The following is a 22,769-nucleotide window of genomic DNA, read 5'->3' as shown; positions in this document are numbered from 1 at the left end:
GGCTGGAAGCACCCATGGTCCGGAAGGGCCAGAGGAAGGGAATTGTTTTTCTCCATGAGTTACTTGTTTTGGGACCACTCTTCTGGGATCAACAAGCAGAGAGGGATGTTGGATGTTCCTCTTCCTAAATGTGATTTGCAACAAAGAAAGGATAGGCACTGGCAGTAGAATTGTTTTCTCATAAATCCTGGTTTTCTACAGTCCAGCTGGGCACAACATGCCAGTGGATGAGTCTCTTAACCTCTCTCAGCCTCAGTTTCCTCTTAGATAAAATCAATATTATGATAAGATAATGGACAGAAAACCCCTTCTAATATGACCTGACCGGATATAGAGCATACAGTAGGTGCTCATTAAGTGGCATATACAATTTTTTTACTTTCTTAAGTTTGAGGACAACAGTTTTAAAAAGAGCAAATGCAATTTCACAATGAAAATGTAAGTGTTTATAAAATAGTAGTGTGGTCTCTTTTCAAAGTCTTTATCTTTTAGGGCCACATTCTAAAATATTTAATGATGAAATAATTTTGCTTAAATAATCCACAGTAGAGGAGTGTAGATGGAAAAAAGGCTGGTCATGTGTTGATAACTGCCAGAACTTGGGTGAAGAAGGCTGAGTAGTTAAACAAGTCTCTCTGCTCTTTGCATATGCATGAAAATTTCCAAAATAAATTAAAACAAAATAAAGTTGATACTTTCTTGCCTAAAGCAAAAAAAAAAAAAAATCAAATATCTTCAACAATGCGGGAAACAGTTCTAATTTCTCAGCACCCCTTATTCTTATACAACATATTACATTAAATAAATACACTATCACTTATTATTTTCTTCATACACTTCTTGAAGGGATCCCATCGTCTTATCAGAGCTTTTCTCCTAGGCAATTATCAGCAACTTAATTACTATGAAGTGGATGAAAAAGATCCATTTGTTAGACTGTTGGGGGGGGGGGAGGGGAGACTGTAAACAGGTTTAAAGTGAAGTTTTCTTTTTGATTTGGAGTGACAGTGGACTCCAAAAGTGTCCCTGACCATAGCTGTCACCACTAATTTTGAGGAACAAGAATTCCTGGCCACCCAAGGAGACTTTTTGAAGCTGTTTGGAAAGACAGGGTATGAATTTAAAATGATCTGGCTCTTTGGGGGTGGGGAGTGGAGTGTTGTGTGCTCAGTCATGTTCGACTCTTTGCGACCCACCAGGCTCCTCTGTCCATGGAATTTTCCAGACTTTGGTGGGGGTGGGGGAGGGTGGGAAGGAAGATACAAAAATTGCGAATTTTAAGGCACGTTACAGCAAAAATCTTGGGAAAAAATTTTTTTGGTTTGTGTCTTGATATTTACATGGGTATCTGTTTTATATGTAAAAAAAAAAAAAACTCATGGTAAAAATTCACACTTCAAAGTTAAATAAGTAAGGGAGTAACTATCTTCTTCAAAAGACCACTTGGAATTCCTTACAGTAGCAGTCGACCCCATATGTTTGAGTATCTGTTTACACATCATTAACAACTTCCTTGAAAACTCTAGGAGAGAGGCAGACTAAGGGAGAAGACACTCAGTGCTGGCTTGTCAGCCCCACATGGAGCCAATTCACTTCAGAGGACAAGGCTCATTTTGGAATTATCATTTAAGAAAATGGGAAATGACTTGAGCTGCAGGAATGCAACACACAGACAGTTGTGTAAACTTGTGGCATTTCCCAATGGTGAGGAAGCAGAGCACCAAGTCTTGCGCACTTGGCGGCAGCTTTGCTAGCGGTGCTGATAGACCTTGGTTAATTAGCCCTCTGGAAGGGAATCCTGAAAGGACAGCTGTGTGCTAACCTCCAGGGTCTGAGAAGTGGTTCTGCTTCCTGTATTTAAGAGTTGACTCAGTTCTAAGAGGTCAGAGATCTTTCTTCTCCCTAACAGATAACACATCAGGTTAGGTGGTCCAGGTTTCAGCTAATTTTAGAAGTAGAAATAGGGATATTTAGCAAAAGCATGTATTATATCAGTCTTAAATTGGATTATAAAGTAATGCCAATAATTTTTAGACAAAACACCAGCACTTTTGCATCCAAATGAGTGAAATCCTTCAAAAAAGTCACTTGCTCAAAGCGTATTTGGAGTTGTTTTTGTGGTATCACCTGGGGTCAATTTGTAAGACAGAAGATATTTGTAGCCAAAATGATTATATGCAAATTACTCATCAGATCTGGTTTTGAAATTTTGTGAAAATCAAATCCATCTTACTCGGGGAGATAGTCTAAACAAGCAATTTTAAGACAGCTTTGAGTGATGATTTTGCTCTTAGGATGAGTACAGAGTGATCTCCAGTGATTACATGGAAGGGAACAGCACTCATTTGGAGAGTTAAGTTCTAAAGTATTGATTTTAAAAGCCAGACATAGGAGATAGCTGGTACATGTAGTTTCTGCAGTTGAGATTAAATATGGGAAAAAATGAAACAGTGGGGCCTCTCCTCCTTCCCTTCAGCAGGAGCTTCCCACACTGGAGGGGACTTGGCTCCTGGCACAGTAAATAATAACATCTTCCTGACCCAGCCTACATTCAGAAAATCCTGAAAGCTAAATGTGTCCGCTCCAGGTTATTATCTTGTTTCATAATTTCAACATACACTTCCCCTTTTAAATCTCAAAATAAAATGTATTTAATTTCTCAACTGTACTTTTTCTCTGTTTCAAAGTTTAAAGCTCTTAAATTCGTCTTTATTGCATTTAGGTCAGCTGTGAGAACTGTTTTTCCCCTACCCATTTTAATTCAAACTCACATTTTAGTCACTTCTGGGAGTGTTTTTTTAAAAATATCAAGCCATTCTTACTACTATCTAGATAATAAGTACACATTATCTCTTTTAACTTGGACGTCATCCTCCTTTGCCTTTATATTTGTATAGATACAAAGCATCAGGAGGTTTTTTTATTCTAACAACAACATAAGCAACAAACAGGAACTAAATGTTGATTCATTTATATTGGATTTGAATGGTTAAAAATAAAATACCAAAGTTGATGATACTGAAAGAAGGGGAAGAGAACAGCATGCTTTTTGCTTGCCTTTGGAACACAAAAGCAATTCCTTAGTGCATGTACACTTTGGTTTTCCTTCTCTGCAGCCTGTTGAGTGACCTGGTTTGGGGAGGAGCTGGGGTGGAGGGCATAGGTGCATGAGGTCCATCTTGCCAGGCTGAGTCAGGCCAATGCAGCTGCTGGCCTGGGCACAAGCGTGGGCGGCCACCTGTGGCTCCCAGCACAGCTGTTTGGTAGAGGGCCAGCCAAAAGCCCTGTCGGTGGGGTGGAGGCAGGTGGCCAGTCGGACAGCCAATGCATTCTGGCATGGGCTGAAAGAACACCTGGTTCCACTCTGTGGACCCACCACAGAAGGTCAAAGAATGTGCTTTCTGGCAGCAGCCCCATGGCCTGGGCTTTCCAGTCCCTATGGTACTGCTCTGACTGAAACACAGAGAATCCCACCTTCCTTCTTCAGAACTTACCCCAAAGCCAACACGGGACTCATTCTGCTCCAACTGAGTGGATGCAGGTCAGCAAGGCCATCTGGCATGTCTGGAAATGGCGTGGGGGGCTGTCAGGCAGGGACAGGCTCCGTGGTTCCAAACAGGACGTTTCAGGAGCGGTGACAGCCTTCGTGTTGCTTGGCTGCTGCCACATCCTCCAGTGTCTTTGACCTTCCTTCTCCTCCTCTTCCCACGAACTCTAACCACATGCTCGGAAACCACTTCTGGTCCCCACCTGTAATTTTGTCACCAGACATAGGAATTTTCAGAGTGAACACCACCACCTACCAGACAGGAGCCCCAAGTTTACCCTTCGGTGACCCCTCAGGCCCCTCCCATGGCCTTGGGCCCACTGCTTCCCAGGAAGTAGGACCTCATCGCCTCTAGCCAGGTTGTTTTCTCTTTGGTAGAGGAGCTTCCTTCCCAGCTTCCTTGTCCCAGAGGTGGGCCAGGCAGCTCCCTTCTATATGCCAAAGAAGTATTTCCTCACTGGCCTGTGACTATTCATAACTTATTCAACCTCTCTGAGCCTCAGTTTTGGCATCTGTAAATGGGGATCGACAGTATTGTCCTCACAGGTTTGTTAAGAGAATATTCCACGGGACAGCATATGCTAAGTGTCTAGCACAGAAGCTGGTCACAATAGGGCCTCAGCAAACACTGATATAAATGAATGCCCATGGTTAATGCCAATCTCCAGACATAGTGGGCACACCTGGCCTGGAATCGAACTTCCTGTGGCCATATTTGCTTGGGATTTCAGGAGCGTCATCTTATAATTGCTGCTCTGTGAGCCCATGCAGTAGCCTGCTATCCACAACTGCCCTTGCCAGGGCCACAGAGCAGGCCTCCCAAGAATGACATCAGTCTTGGGCTGGTGGATGCCACCAACTTTTTGAGCCATTGATCTGAAGAAGCACTCTGAGTTCTAGGAGGCCTTGCCCCTTTTCATGTGAAGCTTCTTGGTGAGGTAAGGTGTTCAAGCCAAAAATTTAAGAAGCACCTATAGAGTTCAAGGCTTTCAGTGTGCTAAGGAAAGCCACTGACCAAGAGACAATATGGGCATAACCTTGGTTTGCTTCACAGAGCAGAGCCAGCCCTCAAACCACTGTTCCATTTCCGGCCTCAGATATCATCTGCGGATGAAATGAGGGATGAACGAGGCTAGAAATAACCCTCTGAGAAAGAAACGGGAGAAAAGACCGTTTTCCTTTTAAGTTCCAGCCTGAGGTTTTGACGTCTAAGGCACAAAACCATTGTGAACAGCTGCTTTTTTTAAAACCATGTGTCAGTTTAGTCCACACATTCTGATGATATGAACAAGACAGAATGGCAAAAATAATCTGTCACTTTTCTTTATTCAGTGAGTGATCTCTTTTCTGTGACCACTTATTTAGAATTTTCCAGTCCTTCTGGGCTATGACTTTTTTTTTTTCCCCCCTGAATTACATTTCTTTTCCCTTCTTTTAAAAGTAATGAATCTTACCCTTGCCACACAAATTCACGTATTTTCGTTACCAAGGTCAATATCCAACTTTCTTCCTAATTTACTTGAAAAAAAAGTCACCTGGCCTCTTGGAGCATAAGGTTGAAGGGTCCTACTGCTCCTCCAGCAGTGGCAAAATCTTTAGAAAGTCGGACTGTCCTTGGGGTCAGTGCCCTAGGCAAGATAGTGACAGTTAGGTATTTCACTGGGAGAGAAACATTTAAACAGAAGCTTGAAAACAACTGTAGATGAAAAGACAGATTTGAATCTTGAGGAATCAAAGCTAAAGCAGGACTTATTTCTTGGTTGGTGTTCCCCCTCCCTGACCCATAGCAGCAGAACTACCCTTTGCAAATGCAGTGGGAGGCTGAAATAGTTGGTGCCAGGGTCTTCTTAACTGAGCATTCATAATACTTCACCGTTTTTGGCTCCTAAGATGACCTTGAAAAGCACCCCCCAGAACTATCTAATCACCTTTCTTGATTCCTTCTAATGTATATAATTGAATGTGTGGGGGAGGGATATGGGAGTGAGTGGATTAAAGCACAAACATGTTTTGGACAATGCACATTTTTTAACGTAATTGATGAAGTTGTCATTATCAAAGTACTGAAACAGCTAAGCATGCAGGAGGGATAACTTATTAGCTGCTAAGCTTCATATGAACTGTTGCCTTTCCATATGATAGGGTCCCTCAGTTCAGCAAAGCGGCTCAGCCTAAGAGGAAATGTCTGAAGGTGGCAAAGAATGCTCATCTTGTTCTTTGTTCCTAGTCGAATATGAATAGAAAAACCCTTCAAGCATGAATTCTTTGTTCAGCACCCTTTCTACAATGAAATACCTTGTGTCTATACTAAAGAGCTTACATGGAAGGCAAAAAGGAGAGGGCAAAAGAGTTTTGGGCCGTGTGACTCAAGTTACGTGGCAGTGGCCAGTCTGACTTCCCTTCTGGCCTTAGAACAGCTGGCTGGTGGCATCTGGGGATACAGCCCCACCAGAAATAACTGAGGCCTTGCATTTAGATGTTACTGACATACAAGTAGATGTAATCTCTGAGAAGGGTAATAAGAAGGCAACAAGTGGGACTTCCCTGGCAGTCCAGCAGTTGAGAATCTGCGCTTCCACTGTTGGGGGTGTGGGTTTGATCCTTGGTCAGGGAACTAAGATCCTGCATTCTTCACGGTGTGGCCAAAAAAAGAAAAAAGAATGCAACAAGTTATCTCAGTCCAGACACTTCCTGGAAAATTTAGACGATGTAGGGGCTTCCTTGGTGACAGACGGTAAAGAAACTGTCTGCAGTTCAGGAGACCTGGGTTTGGCTCCTGGGTTGGGAAAATCCCCTGGAGAAGGGAATGGCTACCCACTCCAGCATTCTCGCCTAGAGAATCCCATGGACAGAGGAGCCTGGCAGGCTACAGTCCATAAGGTTGCAAAGAGTCAGATGTGACTAACACTTCCATTTCACTTTCACTGCAGTATGGTATTGCAAGGGAGAGAGTTCTACTGTGAGTTTAACACCATCTTTTCAGGGAATAGACAACTTCCATCTGAATCATTCTTACAAGCTGAATTTTTATTTTTACTAAATTATCTATGTTAAAAAAATCTGTGCCTGGTGTGGAATTTCACTCCATCAAGTGTTACAATGACTTTTTCATTTTCATTACAAGCAGGAGACTGAATGTAGAACAAGTGTTAGGAAACATGGCAATAAATTAGAATATAATTTACAAAGCAAAAAAAAAAGTAACAGTGTACCACATTAATACTGAATATAAAATAAGCAACAACTAATCACAATAATACAAAGGTAATTTCATTCTGTATTATTAAGGATACCTATGTGACATTCACTCAAATAATAAAATTCCTAATGAAATGGACTGTTCAGGGAGTCAGTTGGCTACGCTTACCTTGCCTTTTTTGGCGGGTCTCTGCAGTGGCAGATACTTCTCTCAGTCATGGGGTACCAGTTTCCTTAGGCTTCTCTGAGTAGCCTACATAGCTCACTCCTTTTGGAGGGCCTGCCAGGGTGGCTCAGCCTCCACAGACAATCCTATTGTTAATATTTAGGAATAGGGCATCATGCAGCCATGTGATGGATGAGAGAGCAGCAGTAATGTTGTGATGTGATATGGAATAAGACTTTCTCAGTCAGGTATAAATTCGAGACCAATTGAAAGTTTAGTCCTATTGTATATATTCTGTGTTTGGATCTTTCCAGAAAGTAATCTGATGCTGTTTCCAGGTGCTCTCTGCCCCCTGGCCTTGCCGCTGCACAACCCCCAGAGGAACATGGCTACCCTCCTTTCTAGCACCAGTTGGGGTGCTGCCGGGGCCCAGGGTTATGGCCCTCACAATGTTAGTTCCTGGGTGAGGGGGAAAGGAGCCTCTAGTCAGTAATGTAAGAAATCTTCTTGAAATAAAAACATAAGCTGGTATTTACGTTGGAAAAAGCAGATCCTGACAGCAAACCTATGTCTAAAAGGTGCCACAGAAACCACCTATCCTTTGTTGGTTTAGTTTATTTCACCAGGCACATTAGCACCGAGTTAACTGCTCTTTGCAAGGGACCAAAGGAAGTCAGTGCTTGTGGGCTGTCTGCCCTTCACTGAATGGCTGAGGTGGCACTTGGGCTGTCTTCAAGGCAGCAGAGATAGACGCACTGGCCACTCTCGCCCACTGTCAATAGCTCTCTCTGGAAACTCAGGGATGTGAGCTGCGGTGTTGAGAGAAAGCAGGCGAGGAGACACAGATGACCATGACTGAACATGCAGAGCAACAAACGTCCCAGGCTGACTGTCCACAGCAAACCTGACATCTAGTTTGGTTTTTGAAGAATATGAGTTTCTCTTCCTTTCTGAAAAACCTAATCAGCCACTCTTAGGTCATGGCGTATGTGATACACCCGGCAGGTTGTTTCAGAGCACAGTGATGATTTAAGTCAAACACACTCTTTAACCGCAAGTAGTATCTTGCAAAGTAGCCATTTGGTTTGAGTTTGAGGTGTTGGTGTCGCATGGTGCAGTCGTGTTTTGGACACAAAACACATTCGTCAAGATCCTGCTGCAAGTGTTCAAGTACAACATATTCATAAAGCAAGTACCCTCTTTTTGTTTCTCTTCTTAAAAAATCTCACTGTCAAATCTTTTTGACGAGCGTGATGTGAAACTTGTGGACAGGGAAAATGTGAGCTAGTCAATTTAATTTAGGTAGATTTGATTCTAGAGTTTGAGCTACCCAAGAAATTGGATTTCACATTTAATTGCCATTCAGAGTATCCATAAAAAATACAAAATCCTTGGTTAGGTGACTATTTAAATGATGCTTTATGATCTCTAGTCTTCATGAGTTTTTCTTCTTTGGTTATTGTCCCTTGCCTACCTTAGAACTCACAGAAATAGCACATCTATGTGCAAGCACACTCACCTACCCACACACTCAAAAGCGCCTGCACACACACACACACATACACACACACACTTGCTCTCATATAAATAAATGCCCTTCTGCCATATCAAAGAAGGGACATCTGGAACTCATCGTAATTGTCAGCAAAAGGGTCTGCCTGGTTGTCACCGAGCCAGTCTGTCTTTTGCATGGTATCATCTCAGCAAGCTCAGCATGCATATGCAACGATCCAACAGGGCAGAAGCCGTTCTGTGGCTGGAGAGGATGTAAACATGAGTGAGTTGGGGTGACTCAAATAAGAACTGAGGCAGCCTGTGTGCTGGCAGCAAAAGGCCTGGAACTTCAGTCTCTACCATACCCCAGGTCTGCTTCTGCATGAAATTGAAATGTTTTTCTCTTAAAGTTTTAATGGAAATCTCAGCTTCACTTGCACAATGGCAAGTTGGCCACAGTCTTTAAGCAGTGAATTTATAGACTTGCACAGCTGCAGTAACTGATGCACTGCTTTAAACTAAGTCCTTCATTGTTGTTCAGTTTAATATAGTTTATATATGGCTCACAGCAGTGTTCAGAACAGGGGGATTATTCCTAAGGAAATTAAGTGGAATGAAGAAAAATAATACAAACTTTCATTACTTCTGATTTATAATTCCGCCTTAAATTACAGTTCAAAGCCCATTTTAGAATTTAAATTGTGGTGCTGTTGGAGTGAGATAAAGTATAGTAAATATTTTTAAGCTATGACTTAAGATTTCTGAATCTTCTTTACTTCCATAGTTGACCAAGTCAAAACAGCTACATTTTAAACAGTTTTAAACACAAATGGATTCAGTGTCATTGCTAAGTCCATAATAAAAATTATCTTAATGGTCCAAGGAGGTAAACAGGCTATTGGATTTACTCGAAAGAACACAAAGGTTCCACAGTAAGCAAGTCTCCCTGCGTTGTTTGGATCTCTCCAATCTGGCATTCCCTCCTACTACCGTGTCCAGCACTTTGGATCAATAAATCCCACTTCACAGAAGTTAAAATAATATTGAAATCCTGTCAGCTAGGGCTGACCAGTGGTTACGTTTTCCACAGGGTAATGCATTTGCAAGGACATCAATCCTCTTCCTCTGGGTGGCTCTCTGTGATGGATACATTTCCACGATGAAATGACAAGGCGCTCTCTCTGGCTTTCCGTGGGTCAGTGTCCTTGGCAGGTCTTACAACACATCTGTCTGAAGTATGCTCGACTACAGAACTTGAACTTCAGCACCAGTGGGCAATAAGCCACTTTGTTCACATCTTTGCACTCTAACCAGTGGGGGGAGAAAAGGGAAAACAATTAGAGGCACATAAACAAGTACATAAACAATGAGCTTGGATGTTCTGCAGAGACCCCACCCCTACCCAACCCCGCTGCCTCCCTGGGCCAATGCACCTTGGCTTTCACATCCATGTGGTTTTTGTTTTCAAGCATACCCTGTCTGGTACACCCTACCAGAAATATTCTTTTGATACATTTTAACACGAATTTTAAAAAAAATGATTTGCAAGGCTTTCCTCCCAGACTTTTATAAGTATGGTGCATGCCCACTGTGTCTTGAAAGAATTACCATTTGTTGGGATAAGTGATCACTTTAGACAGCTTGGAAACATGAGTCATTTTTCTTACAGAGCTTTTATTGCTTCTTTCTCAAGGGTTATTTTATTCAGCAGTGCAAGGTTATCCAAAATCAAACATGAGTTGCATTGTTTGATACCAGAGTACACATGTCTCCAGAGAATCTCTGCATCTGTGGGGTGTGGGGATGGTCCTGGGTGAGTGAAAAGGACTGCTGACAGTGGCCTAGACTTAGCAACTACACTAGACAAAGAGGAAAACTTGGAGGGGGTTGGCCTCAAATGGCAGCAGTCTGTGGGTTATGGAAACATGTAGAAATGTCTTTTTTTAATTTGGAAGTGAGACATGGCCTTCTTTTTTCCTATGTGTGTTTTCTCCTCAGTGCTAGAACTGCCACAGTTGAAATCTGCAGTTCTTCCAGCCAGAGGTGAATAAATGATTCTTTCTCCACTTCCTCTTGAGGCTGGTTGTAGAAGATGGGGCTGAGGGGCCAGTGTAGAAAAATAGACACAGGCTTTTGAGTCTCAGAAATCCCCACCATTCCATATAACCCCACTACTGCTAATGAGGATATTCTTCTCCAGTCTTCTGGTCAATTTTATCTGGGGGTTTTAAAATACTTTGTAAATCTAGTAATTAAATTTCCATATGCCTCCCAGAATCAAAGTTCCACCCTCATTTTTCCAGGTGGTTATACTGAAGCATCCTGGGTAAATTAAGGTAATTAGAATCAGGCAGAACACTGGGAAGTGTTCAGTGTAACAGAACAGAGTTGTTGTTTCTTTATTTGCCTGTTTTTTTCTTTGGCTTCATAAATCCACTAAGGTTCAAGAGATCATATGCATGGTACATAAGCCATATGATAAACATGGAAAATCAAATGCAAAGAAATGGAAAAATTTCTAGTCATTATTATTAAGAAGGTAACAATTTTATTGATCTCACTTTCAAGGCTTTTTCAGTGAAAGACTTAACATTTTAAACTGTAACCTTTAATCTTCTGAAAGCATAAGCTCTGCCACCATAGAACTCCCTTGAGTTTTGATTTTCAAAGAGAATAACTGTTAGAAATTTGAATAGAAAATTTCTATACTAAGATTCTCAATGAATTTAAGTTTTGGCTGAAAAAAGGTAGGAGAGACATTAAAAATTTCTTTAAACTTTGCACTGAAAAAATCAGATATTTGGTGAATCAAGTTTGAATTTGAGGTGAAAGTATCTCCATATATTTTAATTTGGAGGTCATTTGTTATTTTTCTTCTTCTCTGTCATGATCAGTGAAAAGTAACCAGAAAGTTTAGACTAAGGATATTTTTGTGTTGTATATTTTTCATAAAAAAGAATATTTTTGTTTTGTGTTGTACAAAAAAGGTTGTTCAGTGTTACCTAGAGGAATGTATTATCCAGATAGTGAAGTTATTAAAATGATGAGAAAAGCTAAGCATAAAGGATGAGGCAACCTAGACAGCATATTAAAAAGCAGAGACATTACTTTGCCAACAAAGGTCCATCTAGTCAAGGCTATGGTTTTTCCAGTGGTCATGTATGGATGTGAGAGTTGGACTATAAAGAAAGCTGAGTGCCGAAGAATTGATGCTTTTGAACTATGGTGTTAGAAAAGCTTCTTGAGAGTCCCTTGGACTGCAAGGAGATCCAATCAGTCCATCCTAAAGGAAATCAATCCTGAATATTCATTGGAAGGATTGATGCTGAAGCTGAAAATCCAAAACATTGGCCACCTGATGCAAAGAGCTGACTCATTTGAAAAGATCCTGATGCTGGGAAAGATTGAAGGTGGTAGGAGAAGGGGATGACAGACGATGAGATGACTGGATGGCATCACTGACTCAATGGACATGAGTTTGAGTGAACTCCAAGAGTTGGGGATGGACAGGGAGGACTGGTGTGCTGCAGTCCATGGGGTTGCAAAGAGTTGCAAAGAGCAACTGAACTGAACTGAAAGGATGAGGAAAGCTGATACAATATCACTCATCTTTAATTTCAAAACACCATCCTAATGGGGCAGCCTTCCAATGGAGACCATTACTCTCACACACTATAACAGGGTTTTGGTGGGACTGCTTTAAGTTCCAAATAAACTTTGGCTTTCATCTTCTTTGCCAAAATATAAAAATGATTTAGTTTATAAATGGATAGAGGAGGACTGGCTCTTTTACAGTACAAGGAAATAAAATTAGTAGTCAGACTACTTGGATTTAAGACCAGCTTTCTATTTACAAACTTTATGACTCAGAACAAATTTCCTAACCTCTCTGTGCCTTCAAGAGGTTAGGCATCCTCACTTGTGAATAGGAAAGATGACTGTTTCCATTCCCACATGTAGCATGTATATCCAATGATTCTGCCTAGCACAGTGCATAGAATGGTTATTGGCTCTCAGTGAGTGTAAAATACTGAATTACTATTACTACTGTTAGTTATCATTACCTTTTACCACCTGATGACAAGTACGTTGTGCTCTGAATTTCTCAACAAGGATGCAATACTTAGATTACTACTTAGAAAATGCTGTCCTACAGACACAAGTCAGTTTGAAGACAAAGAAGAATATTTCCTGAGGTGTAACTTTATTGGGAGGTTCATTACTCCATTGTTGAAGAGTTTCTGAACCAGGAAAATTCTGAGATGAGCAAAACACAAGAAAATTTACAGATTTTTCTTTTAGATTTAGACTTTAGAATTTGATTCAATAGTAGATAATGAATAAAACAAAATATTCATAAATTGTTTCTTCCTCCAACCACCCCCCCAGCCACCCATTCAGGCCATTACAAATAAAATATTCAGGATTCAGCTCCTTAGGTAGGGGCTAGAAATGAGAAGCCTCTTTCACACACAAAGGTCCCAGCATGGCCCTTCGGCCGGAGCGGTGTCTAGTCTAGGGGCAGCCTGAAGGCCCACTGCCAGGGTGTCTCCCTCTGAACTTCCCAACGCCTCTTCTAAGTTAGTTCTCAATAACCTGATTCCAAGTAACGTGATTGAAAGCAGGAATTCATTTGGGTCCTAGGGGTAGGATCAAGCTTAGGGAGGCAGGGACGTTCCAGGATCTGAGAGTATCACTGGTGAGAGTGGCAGATCCAGGGGTGAATTCGGGCACTGCCTCTTCCCAGTATTTGTTTGTCCTTGGCCAAGTGACTTCGTCTCTCTAAACCTCAGTTTCTTCATCTGTGAAATGAAGCTCATAGGATGTTGTGAAGCTCGTATGAGGTAACATCTACAGCACATGTGTGACTTGGCACAAGAGTGAGCACTCAGTTTATCAGCTTGCATTACTGCTACCAATAACACATTTGAGAACAACCATCCTGTATTGTTTCTCTGGGATTCCTGTGAAAAATATATAGGCTCTTCACTGGCATACATAAGTAAATTAACAATAAGATTTTAAGAGAGAGCAGGTAAATTATGATGAGGTGAGGAGAGATCTGGGGTAAGTACCAGGGTTGAAGACTGCCAAGCAGATAATGGGCCTTGATGAGATATTAAATGGTGATTCCTGGGCTATGGAAGGACACTCAATATTGATGGAGTGCAGGGAGCTCCCATGAAGAAGGGGCCCTGAGGGAGATTCTATTGCTATGTTATGGTTTTACCTGCTAGAGATTGCTTCAGTTCAGTTCAGTTCACTCGCTCAGTTGTGTCCAACTCTTTGTGACTCCATGTACTGCAGTACACCATGCTCCCCTGTCTATCACCAACTCTCAGAGCTTGCTCAAACTCATGTCCATCGAGTCGGTGATGCCATCCAACCATCTCATCCTCTATCATCCCCTTCTCCTCCTGCCTTCAAACTTTCCTAGTATCAGGGTATTTTTCAATGAGTCAGTTCTTCACATCAGGTGGCCTAAGTATTGAAGCTTCAGCTTCAGCATCAGTCCTTCCAATGAATATTTAGGACTGATTTCCTTTAAGATTGACTGGTTGGAGCTCCTTGCAGTCCAAGGGACTCTCAAGACGCTTCTCCAACACCACAGTTCAAAAGCATCAATTCTTCGGTGCTCAGCCTTCTTCACAGTCCAACTCTCACATCCATACATGACTACTGGAAAAACCATGGCTTTGACTAGACGGACCTTTGTCAGCAAAGTAATGTCTACGCTTTTTGTATCACCGACTCAATGGACGTGAGTTGGAGTGAACTCTGCGAGTTGGTGATGGACAGGGAGGCCTGGGGTGCTGCAATTCATGGGGTCGCAAAGAGTCGGACATGACTGAGTGACTGAACTGAACTGGACTGAGGCTTGTTGTAGCTTTTCTTCCAGGAGCAAGCATCTTTTAATTTTATGGGTGCAGTCACCATCTACAGTGATTTTGGAGCCCAAGAAGATAAGTCTGTCACTGTTTGCACTGTTTCCCCATCTATTTGCCGTGAAGTGATGGGATGAGATGTGATGATCTTCGTTTTTGAATGCTGAGTTTTAAGCCAGCTTCTTCACTTTCCTCTTTCACTTTCATCAGGAGGCTCTTTAGTTCCTCTTCACTTTCTGCCATAAGGGTGGTGTCATCTGCATATCTGAGGTTATTGCTATTTCTCCCGGCAATCTTGATTCCAGCTTGTGCTTCATCCAGCCTGGCATTTTGTATGATGTACTCTTCATGTAAATTAAATAAGCAGGGTAACAATATACAGCTTTGACATACTCCTTTCTCAATTTGGAACCAATCTGTTGTTCCATGTCTGGTTCTAACTGTTGCTTCTTGACCTGCATACAGATTTCTAAGGAGGCAGGTAAGGTGGTCTGGTATTCCCATCTATTGAAGCATTTTCCACAGTTTATTGTGATCCACACAGTCAAAGGCTTTGGTGTAGTCAATAAAGCAGATGTTTTTTTCTGGAGTTTTCTTGCTTTTTCTGTGATCCAACGGATGTTGGCAATTTGATTTCTGGTTCCTCTGCCTTTTCTAAATCCAACTTGAACATCTGGAAGTTCTCAGTTCACATACTGTTGAAGTCTTGCTTGGAGAATTTTGAGCATTACCTTGCTAGTGGACAAGATGAATGTAATTGTGTGGTAGTTTGAATATTCTTTGGCATTGCCTTGCTTTAGGATTGGAATGAAAACTGACCTTTTCCAGTCCTGTGGCCATTGCTGAGTTTTCCAAATTTGCTGGCATATTGAGTGCAGCACTTTCACAGCATCATCTTTTAGCATTTGACATAGCTCAGCTGGAATCCCATCACCTCCACCAGCTTTTTCATAGTGATGCCTAGGGACTACCTACACTGGAAGAACTGGTCTTCAGAGAGGTGAAAACCTGCTCATCAAAGAAGATCAACCAATGACCAGTCTTTCATTCTTTGCCTTTTAAGTCTATGAGAGATTAATCTAGTAATGATAACATTAAAAATAGTTTATCAAGTGCTTCCTTTACGCCAGGTATTGACTTAGGCAGTTTTACATATTTATATATATTTAATCATTTTAAGTGGGCATCAGTGATGGGTCAGTGGTAAAAAATCCACCTGCCAATTCAGGAGATGTGGGTTCAGTCCCTGGGTCGGGAAGATCCCCTGGAGCAAGAAATGGTAATCCACTCCAGTATTCTTGCCTGGCAAATCCCATGTACAAAGGAGCTTGGTGGACTACAGTCCATGGGGTTGCAAAAGGGTCAGAAATGACTTAGCGACTAAACAACAACAATCATTTTAAGTAAATAAAATGTCAGCTTTACACAGATGGAAAATCTGAGGATCAAAAAGGCTACATATGAAACTCATTCTGTGTCACAAAGCTGGTTGGTCTAAGAAGGGGGACCAGAACTCAGGTTTGTCTGATTCCAGAACCACTCTATTTTGGCAGCATTCTTTTCATCTTAATGCAAAAGAGTTTCTGCCTGTCAATACTTATTTTTGGCTGATAACTCTGATAAGTCAATCTTTGGGGACATCATTATTAGGAGATCTGCTCTGCCATCCAAGAGAAGGGGTAAATATTTTTAAATAAACAATGACAGATATGTTTGGACTGGATTTCTGAATGATCCTCAGTTAGCATTGATTTCTAGCTAATATTTAAAATATCTAAAAATTGGTTTCTCTAAAGTGAAGAGGAACTACAAAGCCTCTTGATGAAAGTGAAAGTGGAGAGTGAAAAAGTTGGCTTAAAGCTCAACATTCAGAAAACGAAGATCATGGCATCTGGTCCCATCACTTCATGGGAAATAGATGGGGAAACAGTGGAAACAGTGTCAGACTTTATTTTTTGGGGCTCCAAAATCACTACAGATGGTGACTGCAGCCATGAAATTAAAAGACGCTTACTCCTTGGAAGGAAAGTTACGCCCAACCTAGACAGCATATTCAAAAGCAGAGACATTACTTTGCCAACAAAGGTTCGTCTAGTCAAGGCTATGGTTTTTCCTGTGGTCATGTATGGATGTGAGAGTTGGACTGTGAAGAAGGCTGAGCGCTGAAGAATTGATGCTTTTGAACTGTGGTGTTGGAGAAGACTCTTGAGAGTCCCTTGGACTGCAAGGAGATCCAACCAGTCCATTCTGAAGGAGATCAGCCCTGGGATTTCTTTGGAAGGAATGATGCTAAAGCCGAAACTCCAGTACTTTGGCCACCTCATTCGAAGAGTTGACTCATTGGAAAAGACTCTGATGCTGGGAGGGATTGGGGGCAGGAGGAGAAGGGGACGACAGAGGATGAGATGGTTGGATGGCATCACTGACTCGATGGACGTGAATCTGGGTGAACTCCGGGAGTTGGTGATGGACAGGGAGGCCTGGCGTGCTGCGATTCATGGGGTCGCAAAGAGTCGGACACGACTGAGCGACTGAACTGAATTGATACCCAAGTAATACACAATCTGCACATAAACAATTATACTAGGAAAGCTACTGAAAGGAATCCTTTTTTTTAGGCAGAATCTTTTTGTAATATAATCTCTTTGTAGTCGATCTACTTTGAAAGTCTGGTTTTTACTCTCATGTTTTCTTCATGCAGATACTTTTATCTACTGCTTTTAAAGCAGTGGAATCTGAGCTAGCAGGTCAAAGATTTTAAGATGACAGAGTCTGATATTTTTATTCTACTATCTTCATGTACCAGCTAAGCACTCTCTGGGGAGGAGAATGAGAAAACACTTTTATCTTTTTTCTTCTGAAGCTATTAGAAGGGTGAGAGGTCCTTATAGTGTGGTTTCTGGGACATATTTTGTGAACCTAACTAGTCTCTCCTTTTTTTACATCTCCTCTCACCTCCCTGCCCAAAAATAAAGTTTCACTTTACCAAAGATGAGATTTCTGGAGGGACAATTTATGGACTATTTCTTCTCAGAGAGACGTGGGGATATATCAAGGGCTGAAAGCCAGCTTCTAGGCCTTATGATATGAATTAGACCCACTATTAGAATCTTAAGTAACATTCCAGGTATGCTGGAGTGGGTCTCACTGGTAATCTGGGTTCTGGTAGATTTGAACAATAAAATTAGACAACCTGTTTCATAGGCAACACATGAATTTACTCATCATTGATGTGCCAACAGTTTTTCCCCAGGTACTTTACATTAATCTTTCAAAATTCTGAACTAAAAGATATGATTTTGAACTAGTCACACTGAACATAAGCTTATGAATTTAGGATGCAAAAGGATTGAGATTCATTATGACTTTGATGGCTTGACTTAACCCAAGGAGTATAAGAGCAACTCCTGAAATGCAGTGTTCCTATATTTATTTCATAAAACACTGCCAAGCCTGCCTAAATCAGGCTTAAATTCTATGACTGGAGGAGTTGGGATACATATGACATATCCTTCCATGACCAAGTTGGACCATTCAGGATTTTTCTCTGGAGAATGCATATTCTCTGTGCCTGTAAGTTCTTTATGAAATTCAGAGGAAGAACACAATAAGCAGAGCTATGATTCTCATCTAAGGGTCTATCCTTTGGATTACAAAAGTAAAATCAGCTGTACTTTTGTCAAAGAGCCCATGGAGATGTAGAGCCTGGTGAGAAGAGAAAGGCAAAGGCTATGCATGTACATGTATGGTGACGGAGTTAGGGGTAGGGGATATGAAATCAGAATACTTTTCCTGATGAAACTATACTTGCTGCTGCCGCTAAGTCACTTCAGTCGTGTCTGACTCTGTGCGACCCCATAGACGACAGCCCACCAGGCTCCCCCGTCCCTGGGATTCTCCAGGCAAGAACACTGGAGTGGGTTGCCATTTCCTTCTCCAATGCATGAAAGTGAAAAGTGAAAGTGAAGTCACTCAGTCCTGTCCGACTCTTAGCGACCCCATGGACTGCAGCCTTCCAGGCTCCTCTGTCCATGGGATTTTCCAGGCAAGAGTGTTGGAGTGGGGTGCCATTGCCTTCTCCAAAACTATACTTGAGTCCTTAGTATTTTACATATTCAAACTGGAAAAGGATGAAATAACATGTTTTGCTTGGGAATTTGATAGCACTCATTGCAGTGGGAACAGTCCACTGACTTTTACTAAGTAAAGCAAGGTAATATCAACTATGGGACTTCATTTTGAGTCCACCTTACCATGGACTAAGCCATTTCTTTCTCTCTTTATTTCTTGGTTTCTTCTTATCCAGTCTTATTCTCTGGATGCCACCCACAGTCAACTTGAGGTGCTTTGAGCCAATACAAATCCAGGGTTCCCTCCAAACTAGACAGCAGGAATGTGACCCTGAATGTTATGGTGGATTATGAGCTCTTTAAAATGGCAACAAAAATGTCTGGTCTTCCTCACCTGCTTGAACTCAAAGTCCAAATGACCTTCACCATTCATTCCTTTCACTGATTTTAATATATCAGATGCCACCTTAAAAGCCAAATTCAGTAGCTGTTTTGTTCCATGGATCTCAGGAGATTGCTGGAGCTGCTCAGGCAGCTCAGAGTCATTTACTTAAGGGAGACTGAGACCCGCCAAAGGCACCGTTAGACAGCCTGGTCTGGTAAACCAATGTACACTAACTACACCTTTCCTGCTCACCTTTCCACACCATGAATCATTACCTGGCAGTAATATATACTAGATGACAGAGTACTTTGTGCAACTGAGAAGCTGAAAAGACTCACCATATAAACTACAAGGGAATCTGAAACTGTATAAAGATGAATAAAATGGCATTTGGGATAGAATTTCAGGTGAGCTCGAGTAGGCTAGTCTCAGCTGCCAGATGCACTTAAAAAAAGTACTCTGAGTAGTATTTCAAATGCAGTGATACCCAGTGTGTCTATAATTCACTCTTAGCAGCAATGTAGTGTTACCCTCATCAGTGGCAGTCTGTCAAAATCAGGCCTATAATGCCTTTACTCTTAGCCGAAGGTTTTTAGGAATAAAAAGTTAAAGCAGATGTTAAGGCAAATTGTATCTTCCTTCTTCTTCCTCCTAGCTCCCTCTCACCATTTACTTTTAATATTTTGATGTTCCACTTCTGATTCTCTTTCTATTACTATCCTTTGTTGCCTTAACCTTCCTCCATTTCTTTAATCTCTCTCCATTGTTTATTTTTTAAAACTTTATTCAAATTCCATTATTTTATTATGGTTTTAGGGGACTAATGTGCTTAATTTCCATGTAGATGCCTAAATTCCTTACCATGATTAATAGTATTCAGTTCCCTAATCTGACACTTGAGAGTCATATGTAATACTTCTACAACATATTCTCATTCCTATGTCCACTGGTTCACCAGGGTCTTTTTCTTCTCCTTTCTATTTTGTCTTTTTTTCCTTCAATTCATTACCCTCTTTTTTTGCCACTTTTTTAAATTGAAGGATAATTGCTTTACAGAATTTTGTGGTCTTCTGTTATACATCAAGAATCAGCCATAGGTACACACATGTCCTATCCCTCCTGAACCTCCCTCCCATCTCCCTCACCATTCCAGCCTTCTAGATTGTCACCATTGCCCTCTTTTTGATCCTTACCATATCTGCTTGAGTTCAAGCCTCCATCATCTCTAGCCTGGATTCTTAGCACAACTTTGTAACTCTTCTCCCACACAACACTATCTTCCCTCTGCCCCTTTATACACCTGCCAGCCTAAGTATGTCACTCCCCAACTTCCTTCACTTGTTCCCAGAACTGATAGAGTCTTACCTTCCTTCCACTGCATCCAGGAACCCCCCAAACCAAGTCCCTGTCTCTTTCTTTGCAGCCTCATCTCCACTGCCTGCTCATCTGCCTCCCTCTGCAGCCATACTGAACTATGTGTGACTCCACAGCTGTGACTGCACACACTCATCTTCTGCTAGGAATGCCCAGCATCTCAACATCTTCTCAGCCAACTATTCCACCTTTCAGTGCCCTGCCCAGTGGTGCTTCTGCTGATACCCCCTTCCTCTGTGTACTCATGGGAGCTTCTGTCTACTCCTATTATCAGATCAGATCAGTCGCTCAGTCATGTCCGACTCTTTGCGACCCCACGAATTGCAGCATGCCAGGCCTCCCTGTCCATCACCAACTCCTGGAGTTCACTCAGACTCACGTCCATCGAGTCACTGATGCCATCCAGCCATCTCATCCTCTGTCGTCCCCTTCTCCTCCTGCCCCCAATCCCTCTCAGCATCAGAGTCTTTTCCAATGAGTCAACTCTTCGCATGAGGTGGCCAAAGTACTGGAGTTTCAGCTTTAGCATCATTCCTTCCAAAGAAATCCCAGGGCTGATCTCCTTCAGAATGGACTGGTTGGATCTCCTTGCAGTCCAAGGGACTCTCAAGAGTCTTCTCCAACACCACAGTTCAAAAGCATCGATTCTTCGGCGCTCAGCATTTTTCACAGTCCAACTCTCACATCCATACATGACCACAGGAAAAACCATAGCCTTGACTAGACAGACCTTTGTTGGCAAAGTAATGTCTCTGCTTTTGAATATGCTATCTAGGTTGGTCATAACTTTCCTTCCAAGGAGTAAGCGTCTTTTAATTTCATGGCTGCAGTCACCATCTGTAGTGATTTTGGAGCCCAGAAAAATAAAGTCTGACACTGTTTCCACTGTTTCCCCATCTATTTCCCATGAAGTGGTGGGACCGTATGCCATGATCTTCGTTTTCTGAATGTTGAGCTTTAAGCCAACTTATTCACTCTCCACTTTCACTTTCATCAAGAGGCTTTTGAGTTCCTCTTTACTTTCTGCCATAAGGGTGGTGTCATCTGCATATCTGAGGTTATTGATATTTCTCCTGGCAATCTTGATTCCAGCTTGTGTTTCTTCCAGTCCAGCGTTTCTCATGATGTACTCTGCATATAAGTTAAATAAACAGGGTGACAATATACAGCCTTGACGAACTCGTTTCCTGTTTGGAACCAGTCTGTTGTTCCATGTCCAGTTCTAACTGTTGCTTCCTGACCTGCATACAGATTTCTCAAGAGGCAGATCAGGTGGTCTGGTATTCCCATCTCTTTCAGAATTTTCCACAGTTGATTGTGATCCACACAGTCAAAGGCTTTGGCATAGTCAAGAAAGCAGAAATAGATGTTTTTCTGGAACTCTCTTGCTTTTTCCATGATCCAGCGGATGTTGGCAATTTGATCTCTGGTTCCTCTGCCTTTTCTAAAACCAGCTTGAACATCAGGAAGTTCATGGTTCACATACTGCTGAAGCCTGGCTTGGAGAATTTTGAGCATTACTTTACTAGCATGTGAGATGAGTGCAATTGTGTGGTAGTTTGAGCATTCTTTGGCATTGCCTTTCTTTGGGATTGGAATGAAAACTGACCTTTTCCAGTCCTGTGGCCACTGCTGAGTTTTTCAAATTTGCTGGCATATTGAGTGCAGCACTTTCACAGCATCATCTTTCAGGATTTGGAATAGCTCAACTGGAATTCCATCACCTCCACTAGCTTTGTTCGTACTGATGCTTTCTAAGGCCCACTTGACTTCACATTCCAGGATGTCTGGCTCTAGGTCAGTGATCACAACATCGTGATTATCTGGGTCGTGAAGATCTTTTTTGTATTCTTGCCATCTCTTCTTAATATCTTCTGCTTCTTTTAGGTCCATACCATTTCTGTCCTTTATCGAGCCCATCTTTGCATGAAATATACTCTTGGTATCTCTAATTTTCTTGAAGAGATCGCTAGTCTTTCCCATTCTGTTGTTTTCCTCTATTTCTTTGCATTGATTGCTGAGGAAGGCTTTCTTATCTCTTCTTGCTATTCTTTGGAACTCTGCATTCAGATGCTTATATCTTTCCTTTTCTCCTTTGCTTTTCGCTTCTCTTCTTTTCACAGCTATTTGTAAGGCCTCCCCAGACAGCCATTTTGCTTTTTTGCATTTCTTTTCTATGGGAATGGTCTTGATCCCTGTCTCCTGTACAATGTCACGAACCTCATTCCATAGTTCATCAGGCACTCTTATCTATCAGATCTAGTCCCTTAATCTATTTCTCACTTCCACTGTATAATCATAAGGGATTTGATTTAGGTCATACCTGAATGGTCTAGTGGTTTTCCCTACTTTCTTCAATTTCACTCTGAATTTGGCAATATGGAGTTCATGGTCTGAGCCACAGTTAGCTCCTGGTCTTGTTTTTGCTGACTGTATAGAGCTTCTCCATCTTTGGCTGCAAAGAATATAATCAATCTGATTTTGGTGTTGACCATCTGGTGATGTCCATGTACTGGCCATATGGTGAAAACTATTTGTTTGCATGCTGTCACCCCTACTAAACTGTGCTTCCTTTGAGGAGAGGAATCTTTTGTAGTCTCAGTGGCTGGCACATGGTAGGCATGTTTGCAAATTAAATGAATTTATTGGT

The 22,769-nt window shown here is 41.8% G+C and overlaps 1 protein-coding gene across 1 annotated transcript in view; it reads right to left on the bottom strand.

Annotated features, from left to right (window-relative positions):
- Nucleotides 1–6,553: 6,553 nt before the first annotated feature.
- Nucleotides 6,554–22,769, bottom strand: part of ADAMTS6 (ADAM metallopeptidase with thrombospondin type 1 motif 6) — a 278,064-nt gene continuing 261,848 nt past the window's right edge. Inside the window, exon 24 of the mRNA XM_027520428.1 lies at nt 6,554–9,711. Within this exon, the coding sequence (XP_027376229.1) occupies nt 9,602–9,711 (110 nt within the window). The 3' untranslated portion in view covers nt 6,554–9,601. The remainder of the gene's footprint in view (nt 9,712–22,769) is intronic.

This window comes from Bos indicus x Bos taurus, chromosome 20, assembly GCF_003369695.1.
Source record: "Bos indicus x Bos taurus breed Angus x Brahman F1 hybrid chromosome 20, Bos_hybrid_MaternalHap_v2.0, whole genome shotgun sequence".
Taxonomy (NCBI): domain Eukaryota; kingdom Metazoa; phylum Chordata; class Mammalia; order Artiodactyla; family Bovidae; genus Bos; species Bos indicus x Bos taurus.
This window is presented reverse-complemented; position numbering and strand designations above follow the sequence as displayed.